This window comes from Heptranchias perlo, chromosome 5, assembly GCF_035084215.1.
Source record: "Heptranchias perlo isolate sHepPer1 chromosome 5, sHepPer1.hap1, whole genome shotgun sequence".
In the NCBI taxonomy this organism is placed as follows: Eukaryota; Metazoa; Chordata; class Chondrichthyes; order Hexanchiformes; family Hexanchidae; genus Heptranchias; species Heptranchias perlo.
In genome coordinates this window covers 89478665-89498493 of record NC_090329.1, presented here as the reverse complement: position 1 = coordinate 89498493, position 19829 = coordinate 89478665, and the positions used below count along the sequence as shown (strand labels likewise).

Here is a 19829-nt window from a genome sequence, read left to right as displayed (position 1 = left end):
ATAATTTGGATTTACCAAATGCCTCCAATAAAGGTTCTGCATAGTGGACCTATGACTAAGGTCAGAGCATGTGCAGTCAGGGGACAAGTAGCAGAATGGATAGCAAGCTGGCTACAAAACAGAAAAGAGTAGGAGTTAAAGGTAGTTACTCAGACTGGCAAAAGGTGGGAAGTGGTGTTCCACAAGGGTTGGTGCAGGGACCACTGTTGTTTGCTATTTACATAAACGACTAGGACTTGGAAGTACCATTTCAAAATTTGCAGATGACACCAAATTGGGGGGTATAGTTAATACTGAGGAGGACTGTGACAAAATACATGAAGGCATTAATGAACTTGCAGAATGGGTGTGTAATTAGCAAATAAATTTCAATATAGATAAGTGTGAGGTGGTACATTTTGGTGGGAAGAATGAGGCCACCTCCTTGCAAAAAAGATTTACTAGGATGATACCAGAACCGAGAGGTATACCTATTAGGAAAGAGTGAAGAGGCGAGGGCTCTTTTCTCTTGAAAAAGAGAAGACTGAGGGATGACACAGTCTTTAAGATTATGAAAGGGTTTGATAGGGTAGACGTAGAGATGATGTTTCCAATTGCTGGGGAAACCAGAACTAGGGGTCATAAATACAGGATAGTCAAAAGTAAATCCAATAGGGAATTCAGCAGAAACTTCTTTACCCAGAGAGTGGTTAGAATGTGAAACTCACGACCACAAGGAGTAGTTGAGGCAACTGGCATAGATGGGGTTAGATAAAGAAGGGTGGGAGGGTGGGAGGAGGCTTGTGGAACACACTGGCATGGGCCTGTTGGGCCAAATGGCCTGTTTCTGTGCTGTACATTTTATGTAAAATAGGACAGAAGGCAGCAGCCATAATTTGTTTCTTTCTGGAGTGGAGTCCCCAAACTAAAAAGCAGCATAGATGGTAAAATAATTTTGAAAATGGCTATGGCAACAACAAATGTTAAATTCTGATTGGATGTAGTGCCTACTTATTGGCACACATGCTTTTCTCCTATTGGGGATGCTAAGTTTGTAACAATCTTGAAAATAATCCAAAATACGAATGGACAATCTGTTCAGACTTCTATACACGAGAAACAGCAGCTTCTTCAATAAGATAATTTGGTTTCCATGCTTATCCATTCTTCACTTCCAACGTTCGCACTGACTATTTTGATCTTTAGTAGGTTCTTGAAATGAAGAGCTAGGCTTCATACCCAACATTTCTCCTTCTGCATCAATATAATATCCAACAGCAGGTCCCAAATGGGCATATACAAAATATATTAGAAATCTGAAGGTGGTTGGGTTAAACAGCCTTACTTTTAAATATTTGTCCTCAGCACAAGGCTGCAGAAATAGAATACTACTAAGCACTTTTTGTCACATTTACTTCAATGTAACTCCACGGGGAGTCAATTTCTCTTCTTACAGATACTATTCAGCATGGTATGAGGCTGCCTTCCCACTAAGTTTGCAAACTGAAGGATATATAATTTAACATTGAGCTTGCTGACTATTCAGAGTTACCACTAGCAGTTGCATCTCATATCAGGTGTTCTTAGGGTGAAGTTGATGCCAGGGCTAGACACCTAGGCTTTATTAGGTACAGTTCAGTGCTTAAGAGGACCCTATTCTGTGTTTTCTTCTTGGTAATCCCTGTTCTTAAAGCTACAATGGCACAAGAGGAAGATCCACTGAAGATGAAAAGGAGTTTTATGGTGCCCACATAGAACCTGCTGTGAATATATAGATGCACTATTGTCCTCAGTAGAGGGAGATGGGTAAAGGAGGAGAGGGAAAGAGAAAGTATTTGGGGAAGGCAATAATGTTGCAAGTAGATTGTAGCTTTACTCTGGACTTTTAAAAAAAAATTCATTCGCGAAATGGGCATCGCTGGCAAAGCCAGCATTTATTGCCCATCACTAGTTGCCCCGAGAAGGTAGCCATCTTCTTAAACCACTGCAGTATTTGTGGTGAAGGTACTCCTACAGCACTAGGTAGGGGGCTCCAGGATTTTGACCCAGAGGGGAAGTTGGAGGTGATGGTGTTCCCATGCACCTGCTGCCCTTGTCCTTCTAGGTGGCAGAGGTCACAGGGAACAGGTTTGGGAGGTGCTGCCCAAAAAGTCTTGTTGACTTATTGCAGTGGATCCTGCAGATAGTACACACTACAGCCATGGTGGAGAGAGTGGACGTTTAAGCTGGTGGATGGGGTATTGATCAAGTGGGCTGTTTTGTTCTGGATAGGAGTGTTGTTGCAGCTGCACCCATCCAGGCAAGTGAAGAGTATTCAATCACACTCCTGACTTGTGCCTTGTAGGTGGTGTGGGGCTTTGGGAGTCAGGTGGTGAACCACTCCCTGCAGAATATCCAGCCTCTGACCTGCTCTCGTGACCACAGCATTTATGGTGGCTGCTCCAGTTGAGTTTCTGGTCAATGGTGATCCCCAGGATGTTGGTAGGGGATTTGGCAATGGTAATGCGGTTGAATGTCAAGGGGAGGTAGTTAGGTTTTCTCTTGTTGGAGATGGTAATTGCCTGGCGCGTGTGGCGCAAATGTTACTTGCCATTTATCAGCTCATGCCTGGATGTTGTCCAGGTCCTTCTGCATGTGGGCATGGATGGCTTCATTATCTGAGAAATCACGAATGGGCTGAACAATCAGCAGCGAACAGCCCTACTTCTAACCTTATGATGAAGGGAGGGTCACTTCCAAGTGTTCCTGCAGCAAGTCAGATATTACACTTTTAAATCTTGTGGCTCATGTACTGAAGATACCAAAATAACAATTGGGGTAGAGCAACTGCAGTTGGTACAGGATTTGGAGGTCTTCTGCTCCCATACCAAATTCTTCCAAAAGAACTTTCAGCTTTAAAAATAAAATTGAAACATTCAAGCTAACAATGAAATGGATATGAGGCTTCACCTTAGACAATATTTGCAAGATTAAAATTTCATAGGGTCAGTGGAGCTAATATATGGCATGCATTATGATACAATTGCGTACCACATGAAAATGCAAAGTGCAACTACAGGCTGCGAAAAGATCAGAAATGGAAGAAACATTCATTTTCTGAACAAACATGCATGAGAGGGTCCAAGTGGAAGGTTCTAATAAGACCATGCATTTCTATGAATGTAAAGTGTCCATGCATCATTAAGACATTCAGTATTTGCAATATCATAAGCAGGCAAGATTTTTTAATACGCAGATAGATCGGAGACAATCCCAATTAATTGCTAAATGAACTGTTCAGTTCCATCAATGACTGTCACAAATACAAACGGTCATGCCGATGAACTACTCACATCGAACTCCAGTAGTGCATCCAACTGCCCCTGCAGTATTGGCATGCCTTTCAACAATTTTTCTGGAGCTATAGTTCTCATTGCACCTTCAGCCCTGTAAAAAGAGAGCATATCTGAGCTAAAAAAATCTATTATACTTGCATGAAATGACTTACATCAAATTCCAGCAGAGCATCTAAATGTCCTTGAAATATCTGCATGCTTTTCACCAATTTATCTGAAGTCATAGTTCTCATGACACCATCAACCCTGAAAAAAAAATTGTAGCTTTGGAATCTATTTTTGCTTTTTGTATTTGACCATTTTGACCTCATGATTAATAGAAAACTAGTATAAATCATTTTTATTCATTTCCTCTTCCTTTAAGTTTATGGTAGCAACTGAAAGACTTTAGCTATGAGGAGGGACTAGAGAAACTGACATTGTTCATCAAAAAGATCTTAAAAAAGATCTGAGAGTTGTTCAAATTATGAGATAAGGTAATTCGGGAAATACTATTTCCGCTGGTCAGTGAGTTGTTAACCAGAGGGTATAAGAACATAAGAAATAGGAAGAGTAGGCCATACAGCCCCGAGAGTCTGCTCCGCCATTCAATAAGATCATGACTGAACTTCAACCTCAACTCTTCTTTCCTGCCCAATCCCCGTATCCCGAGATTCCCCTAGAGTCCAAAAATCTATCTCGGCCTTGAACATATTCAACGACTCAGCATCCACAGCACTCTGGGGTATAGAATTCCAAAGATTCACAACCCTCAGTGAAGAAATTCCTCCTCATCTCAGTCTTAAATGGCCGACCCCTTAGCCTGTGACTGCGCCCCCTAGTTCTAGCCTCCCAAGCCAGGGGAAACAACCTCTCCACCCTGTCAAGTCCCCTCGGAATTTATGTTTCAATGAGATCACCTCTCATTCTTCTAAACTCCAGAGAGTATAGGCCCATTCTACTCAACCTCTCCTCATAGGATAATCCTCTCATCCTAGGAATTAATCCAGTGAACCTTCATTGCACCACCTCTAAATAGATCCTTCCTTAGATAAGGAGACCAAAACTGTATGCAGTACTCCAGGCGAGGTCTCACCAAAGCCCTGTACAATTGTAGTAAGACTTTCTTACTCTTGTACTCCAACCCCCTTGCAAGGCCAACGTGCCATTTGCCTACCTAATTGCTTGCTGTACCTGAACGTTAACTTCCTGTGTTTCCTACACAAGGACACCCAAATCCCTCTGAACCCCAACATTTAATAGTTTCTCACCATTTAAAAAATATTCTGTTTTTCTATTCTTCCTACCAAAGTGAATAACCTCACATTTCCCCACATTATACTCCATCTGCCATCTTCTTGCCCACTCACTTAACCTGTCTATAATCGCTTTGCAGACTCAGTGTCCTCCTCACTGCTCACTTTCCCATCTAGCTTTGTATTATCCGCAAACTTGAATACATTACACTTGGTCCCTTCATCTAAGTCATTAATATAGATTGTAAATAGCTGAGGCCCAAGCACCAATCCTTGCGGTACTCCACTAGTTACGGCCTGCCAACCTGAAAATGACCCGTTTACCCCAACTCTGTTTTCTGTCCACCAGTGAATTTAAGACCACAAAAAGAATGACTGGCTAAGTATTTGAAAGTGAAAAATTTAGGCAGATTTAGAGAAAGGGCAGGGAAATAGGACTCAAGATAGCTCGTTCAGAGAGCCAGCACAAGCATAATGGTCCAAATGGCCTCTTTCTGTGCTGTTAAATTCTGTGAATCTATAACCCTGGGAAATTTGGCCAGGTTCTCAATTTCTAATCACTATGCAGCAACTGCCTGTCGCTGGCTATTGGATATGGTTGAATAGTCTGCTGATACATGACGCGTGCCACGTAGGTGAGATACCAGAAAGCAACTAACCCTGGCGAAACTAAATCACTGCAAGCAGTCAGTACTTTCAGAAGGGTAGGGAGGGTATGGGAGAAAATTGGCAGGAAAAAGATGAAAAAAAGATAGAATTAGCATTTGATCCAGTGACCACCTGAAATTCCATTTGACATAAAATAATACTCTTGTTTAGATTAATCTTTGACTTCAGTTACCCTGGAACTGGTTGATTTTAAAAGCTTAGCAATACAACAGACCTTCAACTCTTGGAAGGCAGATTTTGAGGAGATGAGGGAACTAAAAGATCTCACCTGAAATCCATTATTAAAAAGAGAGGAATACAAAAGTAACAATGGAATACTTTCAAGATTGCATTACTGAGAAAACAAACTAGCCATATATGATAAAATCCAAATATGTCAGTGGTGACCAAACTTTCAAAGCTCATGAGTCAGAATTATACATGATAGGATCTTTTTACATTACAACATGGGTTCTGGGACAGCAACATCAAAAGTAGGCTTTTGCTGCCACTGGCTCTACTGTGATTGAGTCATTTGTATTCAGGAGTGCAGACTACAATGCAAGAACAATGTATCTGCAGTCCATGGCATTCCATATAATAACCGTACCATAAAATACTACTAAATCTTGTTGCGATGCAGAACGGAAGTCAAAACAAAGTGCAGTATTCCGATCAAGGAGATAACTGGAACCGGACTAGGGGTTTTGGTGTGGGGGGGGGGGGGTTGTAAAAAGATGAGCGGAAGAGAGAGGGCAATTGCCTGTTTGGTGGACTGTGGAGGAGATGCCCTGCTCAGGCGGGGAACCCAAATCAATTCATTGCTCTGCAGTGTGTGGAGGGGACAAGAGCCAAAATGCTGGTCATGAAGGATGGGGGAAATGGTGAAAAGCTGGTCAGTGCTCAGGGGAAGGCAGTGGCAAACTGCTGATAAGCAAGGCGCTGGGGGAGAATACTTTGGAGGTGATGGGAATCAGGGGTCAATATTCTGCTGAGTAGGTGAGTGGAAGATAAAAAGTACAGTTTAGTTGTTGGCGGGGGGTTGGGGGAGGGAGGGAGAAGGGGTGGGCATAGGGACAGGCAGAGGAACAGATCAAGATGGTCATATTTGAGGAAGTGTTGTAGCAACAGAGGGAAGAGAATCAAATGGATTTTACAGTTCTGTTAAAAAGGGCAAGTTGGTGGGTGAGCATGGATTTCTGAACGATTGTTTTGTCATTAGGCTGGGTGGCTGGCCACCCAAAGAGGCTCGAGATCTTGGGTACAAAAGGGCAACAAGCTCATCAGGCAGGGACACATTTCTCTCTCTTGTTCTTTCAGTTTAACACCTTGGCACACAAAGCTGCAAAAGGTGCGTATTCCATCCTGAGTTGGACATATAATCGCCATTCCTTCATGAGTCAAAATCCTGGAACTCCCCAGCTAACAGGATTGTGGAAATATCTTCACCACATGGATTGCAGCGGTTCAAGGTGGCGGCCCACCACCAACTAGTGATGGGCAATGTACTCCTTGCCAGTGACGTCCACATCGCGAGAATGAATAATAATTTTAAAAATTAATCTTTTATCTATGGTCCACATTGTAGACTCCTCAACTACTGGAACCCACCTGCTTCTATCTATCTTGTTCCATCTTTTCATCATTTTATGCACATCTATCATAGCGCCCCGTAATCTGCGTTGTTCCAAAAAACCCAGCCCCAATTTGTAAGTCTTTCTTCGCATTTGTATTTCCTCATACCAGGCAGAATTCTCGTAAATTTGCATTGTACCCAGTGTAAAGCCTAAATTCTTCCTTTAGCATGCAGCCCAATTTTTTTCTGCACTTAAAAGTAGGAAACAAAAGATTTACACAAATAGGTGAAACATAAACATTTGATGTAGTGCAAGGATCTTGATTCTTATTAAAAAAAGATATTTTTCACATGGCACAACCCTCCAAAATGCAAATATATTATCAAGTGACTTCAAGCAATCTAACTTTGCACTAACTCAACATTCAACCAGAAATCTAACCAGATGCCTTTACAAAGCCAATTTTTGAAATTGCTTGATATAACTAACTTGAAGACCCAGGAGAAGGTTTGGTGGGTCTTCTGCCATATTACCATTTTCATGAGCCTTAACCATGGATGGAAAATGAGTAAGTTTTGTTTTCTGCAACTAAATATGAAACTTTCTCATTTATAAATGCAAAGTCACTTTATAGCAAGTTCATATTACAACTTAATGTGTCCTTCCAATTCCAGATTCAATTTGTTTAGATGCAGCAACATAGTTGATGAAAAGTCCAAATCTAAAATCCAACCGTTTTACAGATTAGTCTGTCAATTAAGGACATGCTTTGATCTTTTCTTTCACAGGCTTGAGCAGTTCAAAAAGAAACCAAGCGATTACATTTCCTTTAGAAAGTTAGGGTACTGCTGAGTGAAGCACGAGATCTTATAGGAGACTTATCACTGAACTCTTCAATCAGATTTTTCAAATGCCTGTGATTCAGTGCATGAGTTTTAATGTTGTTTACAATTTTCATCACATGCTTCAACACCAGCTACTCCTAATGAATGATATAAAAAAAAGCTATCAGTTATTCAAAATTCCACTAACTTGCTTACTGATCGCAACATCCCATTAGCAAAAAAAGCACATTTCTATTTTGGACCTTGTATAATGTACAAAGAAGAATCTATTTCTTTTCAAATGAACCAAAGATATTTGAAAATGTTCCATAAAACTTATGTAAACACAAATATCATTTAGAAGCTTTACAAATGGTCCTCGACAAGCCATCAGAACATATAACACACCGCTAATTAATTCCTCACAAGCACAATGAAAACGCAACAAATCTGAATTTAAAACTTGACCTCTGTTTAAACATTCATATAATTCATTGTGCTTATCGCTTACTTCAAATGTTGCAACTACTTAGCCATCCTTCCTTCCTTCCTTCCAACAGGAAACTGGTTCATAGCTCGCCTAGCTGCTTAAGTGTACTGCAGATCCACTGGATGACAATTAGGTGGCATATCAACATTTCTACTCGTCTAACATAGAAACATTGTACAATTTTTTTTTTAAACAGAAATTAACTGACTGGAAAAATTATAGAAATAAAGTTGATCTTCAAGCCTAATTTCTATGAATATTCAGTGTAGTCATTCAATTCAAATGTTCCAATCAAGTGTTGAACAGTTAGTCATAGAGTCATAGAGTTATACAGCACGGATAGAGGCCCTTCGGCCCATCGTGTCCGCGCCGGCCATCAGCCCTGTCTACTCTAATCCCATATTCCAGCATTTGGTCCGTAGCCTTGTATGCTATGGCATTTCAAGTGCTCATCCAAATGCTTCTTGAATGTTGTGAGGGTTCCTGCCTCCACAACCCTTTCAGGCAGTGAGTTCCAGACTCCAACCACCCTCTGGGTGAAAAAGTTCTCTCTCAAATCCCCTCTCAACCTCCCGCCTTTTACCTTGAATCTATGTCCCCTTGTTATAGAACCCTCAACGAAGGGAAAAAGCTCCTTAGTATCCATCCTATCTGTGCCCCTCATAATTTTGTACACCTCAATCATGTCCCCCCTCAGCCTCCTCTGCTCCATGGAAAACAAACCCAATCTTCCCAGTCTCTCTTCATAGCTGAAGCGCTGCAGCCCTGGTAACATCCTGGTGAATCTCCTCTGCACCCTCTCCAAAGCGATCACATCCTTCCTGTAGTGTGGCGACCAGAACTGCACACAGTACTCCAGCTGTGGCCTAACCAGTGTTTTATACAGCTCCATCATAACCTCCTTGCTCTTATATTCTATGCCTCGGCTAATAAAGGCAAGTATCCCATATGCCTTCTTTACCACCTTATCTACCTGTTCCGCCGCCTTCAGGGATCTGTGAACTTGCACACCAAGATCCCTCTGACCCTCTGTCTTGCCTAGGGTCCTCCCATTCATTGTGTATTCCCTTGCCTTGTTAGTCCCTCCAAAGTGCATCACCTCGCACTTTTCCGGGTTAAATTCCATTTGCCACTGTTCCGCCCATCTGACCAACCCATCTATATCGTCCTGCAGACTGAGGCTATCCTCCTCGCTATTTACCACCCTACCAATTTTTGTATCATCAGCGAACTTACTGATCATACCTTTTACATTCATATCCAAGTCATTAATGTAGACCACAAACAGCAAGGGACCCAGCACCGATCCCTGTGGTACCCCACTGGCCACAGGCTTCCAGTCACAAAAACAACCTTCGACCATCACCCTCTGCCTTCTGCCACTAAGCCAGTTTTGTATCCAAAGTGCCAAGGCACCCTGGATTCCATGGGCTCGTACCTTCTTGACCAGTCTCCTGTGGGGGACTTTATCGAAGGCCTTACTGAAATCCATGTATACCACCTCCACTGCGTTACCCTCATCCACACGCCTTGTCACCCCCTCAAAAAATTCAATCAAATTAGTCAGACATGATCTTCCCTTGACAAAGCCATGTTGACTATACCTGATTAATCCTTGCTTCTCCAAGTGGAGACTAATTTTGTCCTTCAGAATTTTTTCCAATAATTTTCCTACCACTGATGTTAGGCTCACTGGCCTGTAGTTCCCCGGTTTTTCCCTACTCCCCTTCTTGAATAATGGTATTACATTAGCGGTTCTCCAGTCCTCTGGCACATCCCCTGTGCCCAGAGAGGTTCTGAATATATGTGTCAGAGCCCCCGCAATCTCCTCCTTTGCCCCAAACTATTTTCACAATATCTAGCAGAGAGACTGGGAAACAAATCTAATTTTATGCAGTAAACTTTACTACAGCCTGCAATTTTTGTAGGACACCATTTTATATTTTACTGCATAACTTTCACAAAAATGATCTCAAACTTACCCCTTCTTCACTCTTGCAAAGTCAAATGCCATTTGTCTATACGAATATGCCTTTTCATTTAAGTATCTACTGTAGCGTCTAATAAACGTAGACATGTCATAACCTGCAAGAAATGAAATGTAGCCATTTGTGAATAGCACTTACAAAATCCCAGTATTTTCTACTTTTTTCAATTATATACATTCTGGTTTGAGATTTAGCCATAAGTATATTTTCAATTGACTAAATTTGACTGCAAATTTTGCAGACAAATTTCAATAAATTTTATAATATACAATTTCAATGATCAGGAGCAAATTTACACAGCAGAAAAAAATTGCACAACTGAAATTAGTATTTCATCACAAATACCTGAGAATGAACATTTTGTAACAAACTTAGTACTTAACAGGAACTAATTGGCTTACACAATTCACCACTCAATAATTTCAGGCTTGCAAGCAATTCCCATTTACAAACTAAGGAGTCAGTCTGAATCAAGAATGACTGTTTTGAACTACGCCAAAAACATCTCATTACATTTCAGCAGACTTGTACTTAAAATCTTCAATTTTACTGCGTTAATTATGTTGGTACAAAAACCCTGCATTACTTTACCATCCTTAATTAAGCTATTAATTAAGTCACAGTGTATACTACATCATTTTTGTGATAGACATGCTCTCCTCTATTCAACAGTGACCTTTCAATTTCAGCCAGGACATATGGTCATCACTTCTTGTAAGGGTACTTTTTGACTACAATGCCCCCTTTTCTCTAACTTATGCCCATCATCTACCTAGCTTCCACATCGCTGTAGCCAAGATGGCAGGCACAAACCTACTTGCCCATTACTGCCCCACGTAACCATCAGGAATCTCAGGTGTGACTGTTGGTTCAGCTAATTCCTTCCCCAACACTGATGCCATAGTTGCTATTTGATAGCTCCCTACTCTGATTGATCTATCCATTCCCACTGCATAACTAGTGTTCTAAATACCACTGCAACCTTCTTCACCCTCCAACCACATCTAATTAATCTCCTTGTGGGCAAGTACTACATAAACGCTCCTCCAACTCACTAACATAAATCAATCAAAACTCCAGAACATCTATTCAACTTCAGAATTCAATGCATGTCCAGCTCTTAAAGTTAACAGTAAGATCAACTACTACTTTTTCTGAGAATTTATTTGGTGGTGGTGGGGGAGGGGTGGAATTCTTCTTTTAATCTTTCTTAAAGTTTTAGCAATTTAAATCCATGTCCTTTAGCTCTGTTTACAGTACAATTCAAAAAGTTTGCCTACATCATTTACTCTATCTCTTAGTGCGTGTTAACTCTCAATCTTGTCTCAAATGAACATAAATTTAGCTCTGCAAGCAGACTTAAGTCTTGAAATATGTTTTGTTGTTTCGCCACCCACCCCCACACACACACGTGCTGTTATGTTAGACATTGCTAATCCAACACAGCCAAAGTTAGAACAGTCTCTATGCAGAATAAGTGGCAGCTAGAATAAACATCAAATGAGCAAACATGCCATTTCTATTTGGTGCGATTCTCTTGGCATTATACTAGGAGTATGCATTGCTTACCTTGGTTTCATAGATTTCAGAGATTTGCCCCACAATATGTGAACAGTATCTGGGCCAAAATAGTAGGACGGAGCTATGTCTGCAGCTCCTTCTGATATCCATCAGGTGTTTCTAAAGATGGAGAATGTTACTATAGGGACCTTAATTAAGTCAAGCATATCATAGAAGTTAGGAGTTTAGTAATGGCAGGAGCAGGAGTTAGATTGATGTGAGCAGCATGTAAGGTGTGAAATATTCTGAACCTGAAAAGTATTCAGGATGAGTACATATGCATGAAGTGCCAAAGATGCGCTTCTTGAACAGAAGAAATATATACGGGACCTAAAGGTTGTGGAAGACACATTTTGGAAAGAGGGACAGGGAGAGAGCAAGAGAGAAAGCAAGAGAGAGCCATCGAAAAAAGCAAGAAATTGAAAAAAAGCAACAGACCAAGAGAAAGAGCGAGAAAGCGAGAGCATGAGCGAAAGGGTAAAGAGTGAAAGATTTTTTTCCCCTGGCTGACAGGAAAATGGGATTAGAGCGAATGGCTCCAGTTGAAAAGCTAGCACCAGTACAAGAGTGCTGGGCCAAATGTCTGTCTTTTGTGTTGTAATTTCTATATTCTCTGATCAAGAGCCCCGTTGATTCTCTAGTAACACTGCATTAATCTGCAAATACAGGATTAGAGGGCCTGGTTATGAGCTAGCTATTACTAGCCTATGATTAACTTAGTTGTAACAGCTTTGCATTACCTGGAAATTTTCAGTGAATGACCAATAATCAAACCAAAATGCTTTTCAACTTGTTAACATACATCCCTTCAGTGTGCACAATTCCTACTCCAATATGCATTTTATATCAAAAGGCATTTACCATTCCTGAACCATCTGTTTATATAGTCCCTATTTCTTTGATTGTTATTTTCCTGCATCAAATCCTGGGAATGGATAATCTTTGTAACCAGGAGATGCATTAGGCTGTAAGCCAAATCCATAAGGTTAATAACTGACATGCAGAGTGTAGGAGCCAGTGATCAAGATAAATTGCATGCTGAACCCAGTTAAGTGCTGCAGTCATTTGCTGGAGCTTGTAAGGAGGCCACTTTCGTAACGTGCTTTGTATTCTAGGATAGTGACATCTCAAACAAACTTCACCTTCAGGAACTACCTCAGCAGCAGCTAGCTGCAACACCTCAATGCCGACAGAAGCAGAGGGAAAAATCTTTTGAGGAGTCTCATGACCAACCAGTATCAGGGCATCCCTCACTGGTGCAGTCTGAGACAAGGACACAGCTCCACTCAAAAGAGCTCAAGCAATTGCTCTTGGTCTGCACTATCCACCAGTATAAAGAATGGTCTCCAACCCTTTGCTGTTTAAGACTACGGTGTTAACCAGTGCCTAGATGGTCAACTCAGAGCATTCCTGGTCCAATTTCTTAAGGAAGTAAAGTTGGGAACATTTGCAGCTGGAGTATACCAAGGCTTGCTTGATAATGCAATTGCCCTTCTTGCAGCCTGGCTAGAGATGCCTGGAAGATAAAGAACACCAGCACTGTTTAGAGCCATGGTGGGAAGACTTAGTGGACTTCCAAAAAGCCTTTGACAAATTGTGCACAAAAAGCTACTATGTAAGCTTGAAACAGTGGGGAATCAAGGTAAAACGCATGAGTGATTAAAAAAAATGGCTGAAGGATAGGAAATATAAAGTGCTTGTTTGGGCAGCAATGTCAGAGGGTGGAGGTCCCTAGTGATTTGTGTGGAGATACCTAGCATTTCTAAATTTGCATTAACAATTTAAATTTAGAAGATCAATATAAACTGGTCACATTTGCAGATGATGCCAGGAGGGGACAGTGGCTAGATACTTACATATTTTCAGCTAACTCATTCTGTAAATGGGCAGGACAATGGCAGATGAATATGACTATGAAGTATTCCACGTAGGAAGAAAAAGGTGACATCTTACTACTCCATGAATACAATTAAAATAGCATAAGATCCCAGGTTAGTAGAATCAATGCTTAACATGTCCAATAACTGTGGAGCAGCATTCGACAAGGCCATTAGGATGCTGAACTATATAGCCAAAACAGTGCAGTACAAGTCAGAAGTTATGCTTAAACTGCACAATGCTCTGATCAGACACCACTGAAATCAAATAGGATAAGAGAGGCAAAAACTAGAATCATTTCAGAAACCGCTGTATATGGTCACTGGAGCACTTTTTTTTTCTAGCTGGATGATCGGAGATGGGGAAATGGCCTTCGTTGTTTATATCTATCTTGTGATGATTACTCTGTTGGATGTGAAATAACACATACCTCATATAGCTTTCTTGAATTCTAACATGGAACTAACTGTCCATCAGATGGATTAGTGGTCCACTATAAGTTGAGAATAAATTCTGCTAAATAATCTCAGCAATCCACATGGGGCTGGTAGAAAAGTAAAACCACAACACTTTGTCTGATAGTTATATTCAACTATGCAAGATGGTACATTTGCTCATCGACAAGTTCAGACTGAACTCCTGCAAGGTGATGAGAGAATGGATTCTGCCTTTCATCTCTCCTGAAGCCTTGAGAACCTCAGGAAAAGAGACATCTTCTGTTTCTAGCATCCTATTCTCCCTCACAAAAAAGGGGTGACATCGCCAGAAATATGCCACAAGCCTTGGGCATATCAACGGAAGCATCATTCTCTTCTTTCTCTCCTCCTTCCCACTCCCCCTCTCCTTATCCCTGGCCACTCAAGAGACAATGCTGTCAGGTCGGTACCTATGTTGAAGCTCGGTGGGCTGGGCCTGTTTGGGCTGACAGCACAGAAGTGACTGAATATCACCACATTTTCTGACCAAGAATCAGTAACAAAAAGAAATGTAATCAGATTCTTCAATGGTGGCTCCTTGGACTTTGACTTCCATGAAATTTTGAAAACACATTGATGAACTAGCTTTCTTTGGCAAATGGGAGGTAGCAGAAAATCATCCAGAAAATCATCTGAGGCAGGAGTGAAAAAAAAAGCTCAGCTTCAAAATGAGCCTCCACAACTAGGTGGCAGAGGTCATCCAACATCCAGAGTGCAATTTTCTTAAAGGCAAAGACTCCCTGCTGAGAATCCCCCATGGGATGAAAGCCACTTTTCCTTAAGGTATGTGGAAGTTGAACAAAGTAATAGAAATTTAGAAAAATAGAATAAAGAATCACTGGATTGGGGGTAATATTCTGGCATGGGTGGAGGATTGGTTATCTAACAGGAAGCAGAGAGTTGGGATAAATGGTTCATTCTCGGACTGGCAACCAGTAGCCAGTGGTGTTCCGCAGGGGTCGGTGCTGGGTCCCCAACTCTTTACAATCTATATTAACAATTTGGAGGAGGGGACCGAGTGTAACATATCAAAGTTTGCAGATGATACAAAGATGGGAGGGAAAGTAGAGAGTGAGGAGGACATAAAAAACCTAGAAGGGGATATAGACAGGCTGGCTGAGTGGGCGGAGATTTGGCAGATGCAATACAATATTGGAAAATGTGAGGTTATGCACTTTGGCAGGAAAAAATCAGAGAGCAAGTTATTATCTTAATGGCGAGAAACTGGAAAGTACTGCAGTACAAAAGGGATCTGGGGGTCCTAGTGCAAGAAAATCAAAAAGTTAGTATGCAGGTGCAGCAGGTGATCAAGAAGGCCAACGGAATGTTGGCTTTTATTGCGAGGGGGATAGAATATAAAAATGGAGGTATTGCTGCAGTTATATAAGGTATTGGTGAGACCGCACCTGGAATACTGCATACAGTTTTGGTCTCCATACTTAAGAAAAGACATACTTGCTCTCGAGGCAGTTCAAAGAAGGTTCACTCGGCTAATCCCGGGGATGAGGGGGTGGATATATGAGGAGCGGTTGAGTAGATTGGGACTCTACTCATTGGCGTTCAGAAGAATGAGAGGCGATCTTATTGAAACATATAAGATTGTGAAGGGGCTTGATCGGGTGGATGCGGTAAGGATGTTCCCAAGGATGGGTGAAACTAGAACCAGGGGGCATAATCTTAGAATAAGGGGCTACTCTTTCAAAACTGAGATGAGGAGAAACTTCTTCACTCAGAGGGTGGTGGGTCTGTGGAATTTGCTGCCCCAGGAAGCTAAATCATTGAATAAATTTAAAACAGAAATAGACAGTTTCCTAGAAGTAAAGGGAATTAGAGGTTACGGGGAGCGGGCAGAAAATTGGACATGAATTTAGATTTGAGGTTAGGATCAGATCAGCCATGATCTTATTGAATGGCGGAGCAGGCTCGAGGGGCCGATTGGCCTACTCCTGCTCCTATTTCTTATGCTCTTATGTTAAATTTATAATTTAATCCTATACAATTACGTTAATTTGATAGAGGTAGACAGTTCGCAACATGATCCTTTTCCAAAATCTGGGAGGGATTGTGAAGTTTGGTAAAAATCCTATTTAGAGTTATTGGAGATAATTCAGTCCTTATGAAACATGGAATGAAACTTTAAGATGCTCAATTTTCCAAAAGATTAAGCAATAGGTTGGTGAAAGCTGGTTAATACCAGTAGAAAAGTAATTTCAGGTTTACATTTAGTTTTCAATCCAGTAAATAAGACATGAAGCTGGAAACTATTTTGTTTCCTGAAGCTAGGTTGCAATTTTTTTTCAGTAGAAACTGTTGCATACTTTAAATGAAAATGCTCCTGCAAATATCTTGGATCATGCTTTAACAATGCATGAATGCTTTCAGAAAAATTAAAGTACCAGCTAGGTAACAGAAAATGAAATGTCCTGAAAGACCACTGTCCAACTGTTCAAATTGGAGAGGCAGAAATTTAGATACATTATTCAAACTATAAATTTGCAGACCATGAATGGCTAGAATGTATATCCATCTCAATTGGAAATGGACTATAAAAAGTTTTTCATGAAAACTTTGCTGTCACAATTTGTCAATGTACCCAGGTCTACACAATAGATTTGAGAGGTTACTAAACAGGGGGCCTTATTCAGATTAACCCCAGCTCTGTACACAATCTGCCTAGGCAGTCCTGTCTCCCACTGGGTGGGCAGTCTGTCAGGAAATTTGGCACAATACCAGCTCGGCCTCCCATTCCCAACCTACACTTCTAGCATTAAATGCCTCGACTAGAGAGCCAACATTAGAAGCAGCATCAAAACTCAAAAATGGACAATAATTGTTTGTTCGTGTTGAAATCCCTGCAAGGCCTTTCCCCTCCCTATCACTGCAACTTCCTCCAGCTTACAAACCCCGCAGAACTTTCTGTTCCTCCGATTGTGGCTTAAAGTGCTTCCCCCGACCCCCATCTCTTTGCCCAACCATTGGCCCCATGGTCTGGAATTTCCTCCATAAAACCCTCTGCCTCTCCACTTCCCCATTCTCCTTTAAGACCCTCTTTAAAGCCCACCTCTTTGACCAAGCATTTGGTCACCCCTTGTAGTATCTCCTTCTTTTACTTGAGGTTCACTTTTGTCTGATTATGTCTCAATGAAGCGCCTTGGGTTGTTTTTAAAAGTACTATATAAATACAAGTTGTTGTTCTGAGTGGGCTACCCCAGCCTCCTCTACTGATGCACAGGATAAGGCTGGGTGATGCATCATGAGAAGTACCAAGAAGGGTTCCAACCGGAATGGGATGAAGCAGCATGCCAAGGCTGACAGTGTACTGGACTTTTCAAGAGCTATCTGTGGAAACATCTGGCTAAACTGGTATACCATTTGTCCAAAGGTAACCACAAATAGCTGTTGCTTTCTGTTGAGACAGCTCGAGTAGCTGGCACTGATACTATAATGCCAGAATCCATCACTATCACCAATTCATAAGGTAGCTTTCTCCATCACAGTGAAGGTATACTGCCAAACATACATATCATCCAAAGCAGAGGATCAAGTGGATCAGACTCACATGTTTATCTTCTGCCAATGCAACTATAACTAATCCAAAGATGACACAAGGATAGTGTATTAGTCTTGCTAATATCCTCATCCATGTACAAAATAACATATGCTTCTTGTATGGGGCCTGGCATCATTAATGTCCAATGTAAGTAATCTTACAACACCAGGTTATAGTCCAACAGTTTTATTTGAAAATCACAAGCTTTCGGAGGCTTTCTCCTTAGTCAGGTGAAGTGCACTTCACCTGACGAAGGAGAATGCCTCCGAAAGCTTGTGATTTTCAAATAAAACTGTTGGACTATAACCTGGTGTTGTAAGATTCCTTACATTTGTCAACCCCAGTCCATCACCGGCATCTCCACATCATTAATGTCCAACAGTGAACCGTTCAATAGGCATGGTACAGATACACATTTTTACAGTGCAATCTGGCATCAAGGCCAATAACCCCAGTCTTTGCCTCAATGATAAATCATAATATATCAATCTGGACTGAAAATAGCATTTGACGCAGACTTTAATCGGAGCTAATGTAAGGACCAATGTTTGTTACTCCTGACTATTCAGAGGAAAGTTTTCCAAATAGACAAGCGTAATACAGATTACCATAAGAGATAGGAGCAGGAGTAGGCCATTCGGCCCCTCGAGCCTGTTCCGCCATTTAATGAGATCATGGCTGATCTGATTTTTACCTCAACTCCACTTTCCTCCCCTTTCCCCATATCCTTTGACTCCCTTATAGGAACACAGGAACAGGAGTAGGCCATTCAGCCCCTCATGCCTGCTCGGCCATTTGATAATTTCATGGCTGATCTGTGATCTAACTCCATATACCTGCCTTTGGCCCATATCCCTTAATACCTTTGGTTGTCAAAAAGCTATCCATCTCACACTTAAATTTAGCAATTGAGCTAGTATCAATTGCCGTTTGCAGAAGAGAGTTCCAAACTTTGACCACCCTTTGTGTGTAGAAATGTTTTCAAATCTCGCTCCTGAAAGGTCTGGCTCTAATTTTTAGACTGTGCCCCCCTACTCCTAAAATCCCCAACCAGCGGAAATAGTTTCTCTCTATCCACCTTATCCGTTCCCCTTAATATCTTATAAACTTCGATCAGATCACCCCTTAACTTTCGAAACGCCAGAGAATACAACCCCAATTTGTGTAATCTCTCCTCGTAACTTAACCCTTGAAGTCCGGGTATCATTCTAGTAAACCAACGCTGCACTCCCTCCAAGGCCAATATGTCCTTCCGAAGGTGCGGTGCCCAGAACTGCTCACGGTACTCCAGGTGCGGTCGAACCAGGGTTTTGTATAGCTGCAGCATAACTTCTGCCCCCTTGTACTCTAGTCCTCTAGCATTCCATTAGCCTTCTTGATTATTTTCTGCACCTGTTCATGACACTTCAATGATCTATGTACCTGAACCCTTAAGTCCCTTTGGATATCCACTGTTTTTAACTTTTTACCATTTAGAAAGTACCCTGTTCTATCCTTTTTTGATCCAAAGTGGATGACCTCATTTGTCTACATTGAATTCCATTTGCCACAGTTTTGCCCATTCACCTAATCAATATCGCTTTGTAATTTTATGTTTTCATCTACACTGCTTACAATACCACCAATCTTTGTGTCATCGGCAAACTTAGATGAGACTTTCTATGCCTTCATCTAAGTCGTTAATAAATAGTGTGAATAATTGAGGCCCCAAGACAGATCCCTGCGGGAATCCACTAGTCACACCCTGCCAATGTGAGGACCTACCCATTATCCCTACTCTGTCGCCTTACGCTCAGCCAACTTCCTAACCAAGTCCGTACTTTTCCCTCGATTCCATGGGCTTCTAACTTAGCTAACAGTCTCTTATGTGGGACCTTATCAAATGCCTTCTGGAAGTCCATATAAATAACATCCATTGACATTCCCCTGACCACTACTTTAGTCACCTCTTCAAAAAATTCAATCAGGTTTGTCAGGCACGACTTACCTTTCACAAATCCATGCTGGCTCTCTCTGATTAACTGAAAATTCTCGAGCTGTTCAGTCACCCTATCCTTAATTATAGACTCCAGCATTTTCCCCACAACAGATGTTAGGCTAACTGGTCTATAATTCCCTGGTTTCCCTCTCTCTCCTTTCTTAAAAAGCAGAGTGACATGTGCAGTTTTCCAATCTAGAGGGACAGTTCCTGAATCTAGAGAACTTCGAAAGATTATAGTTAGGGCATCCGCAATGTGCTCACCTACTTCCTTTAAAACCCTGGGATGGAAGCCATCTGGTCCTGGGAAT

The 19829-nt window shown here is 41.4% G+C and overlaps 1 protein-coding gene across 3 annotated transcripts in view; it reads right to left on the bottom strand.

Moving 5' to 3' along the window:
• The window catches only part of snap91a (synaptosome associated protein 91a), a 237765-nt gene that overhangs the window by 112070 nt on the left and 105866 nt on the right, over positions 1-19829 (bottom strand). For all 3 annotated transcript variants that reach the window (XM_067984781.1, XM_067984782.1, XM_067984783.1), the window contains exons 5-6: positions 10071-10173; positions 3312-3405 (exon numbers count right to left, since the gene is read on the bottom strand). In XM_067984781.1, coding sequence (XP_067840882.1) covers positions 3312-3405; positions 10071-10173 — 197 coding nt within the window. The remainder of the gene's footprint in view (positions 1-3311; positions 3406-10070; positions 10174-19829) is intronic.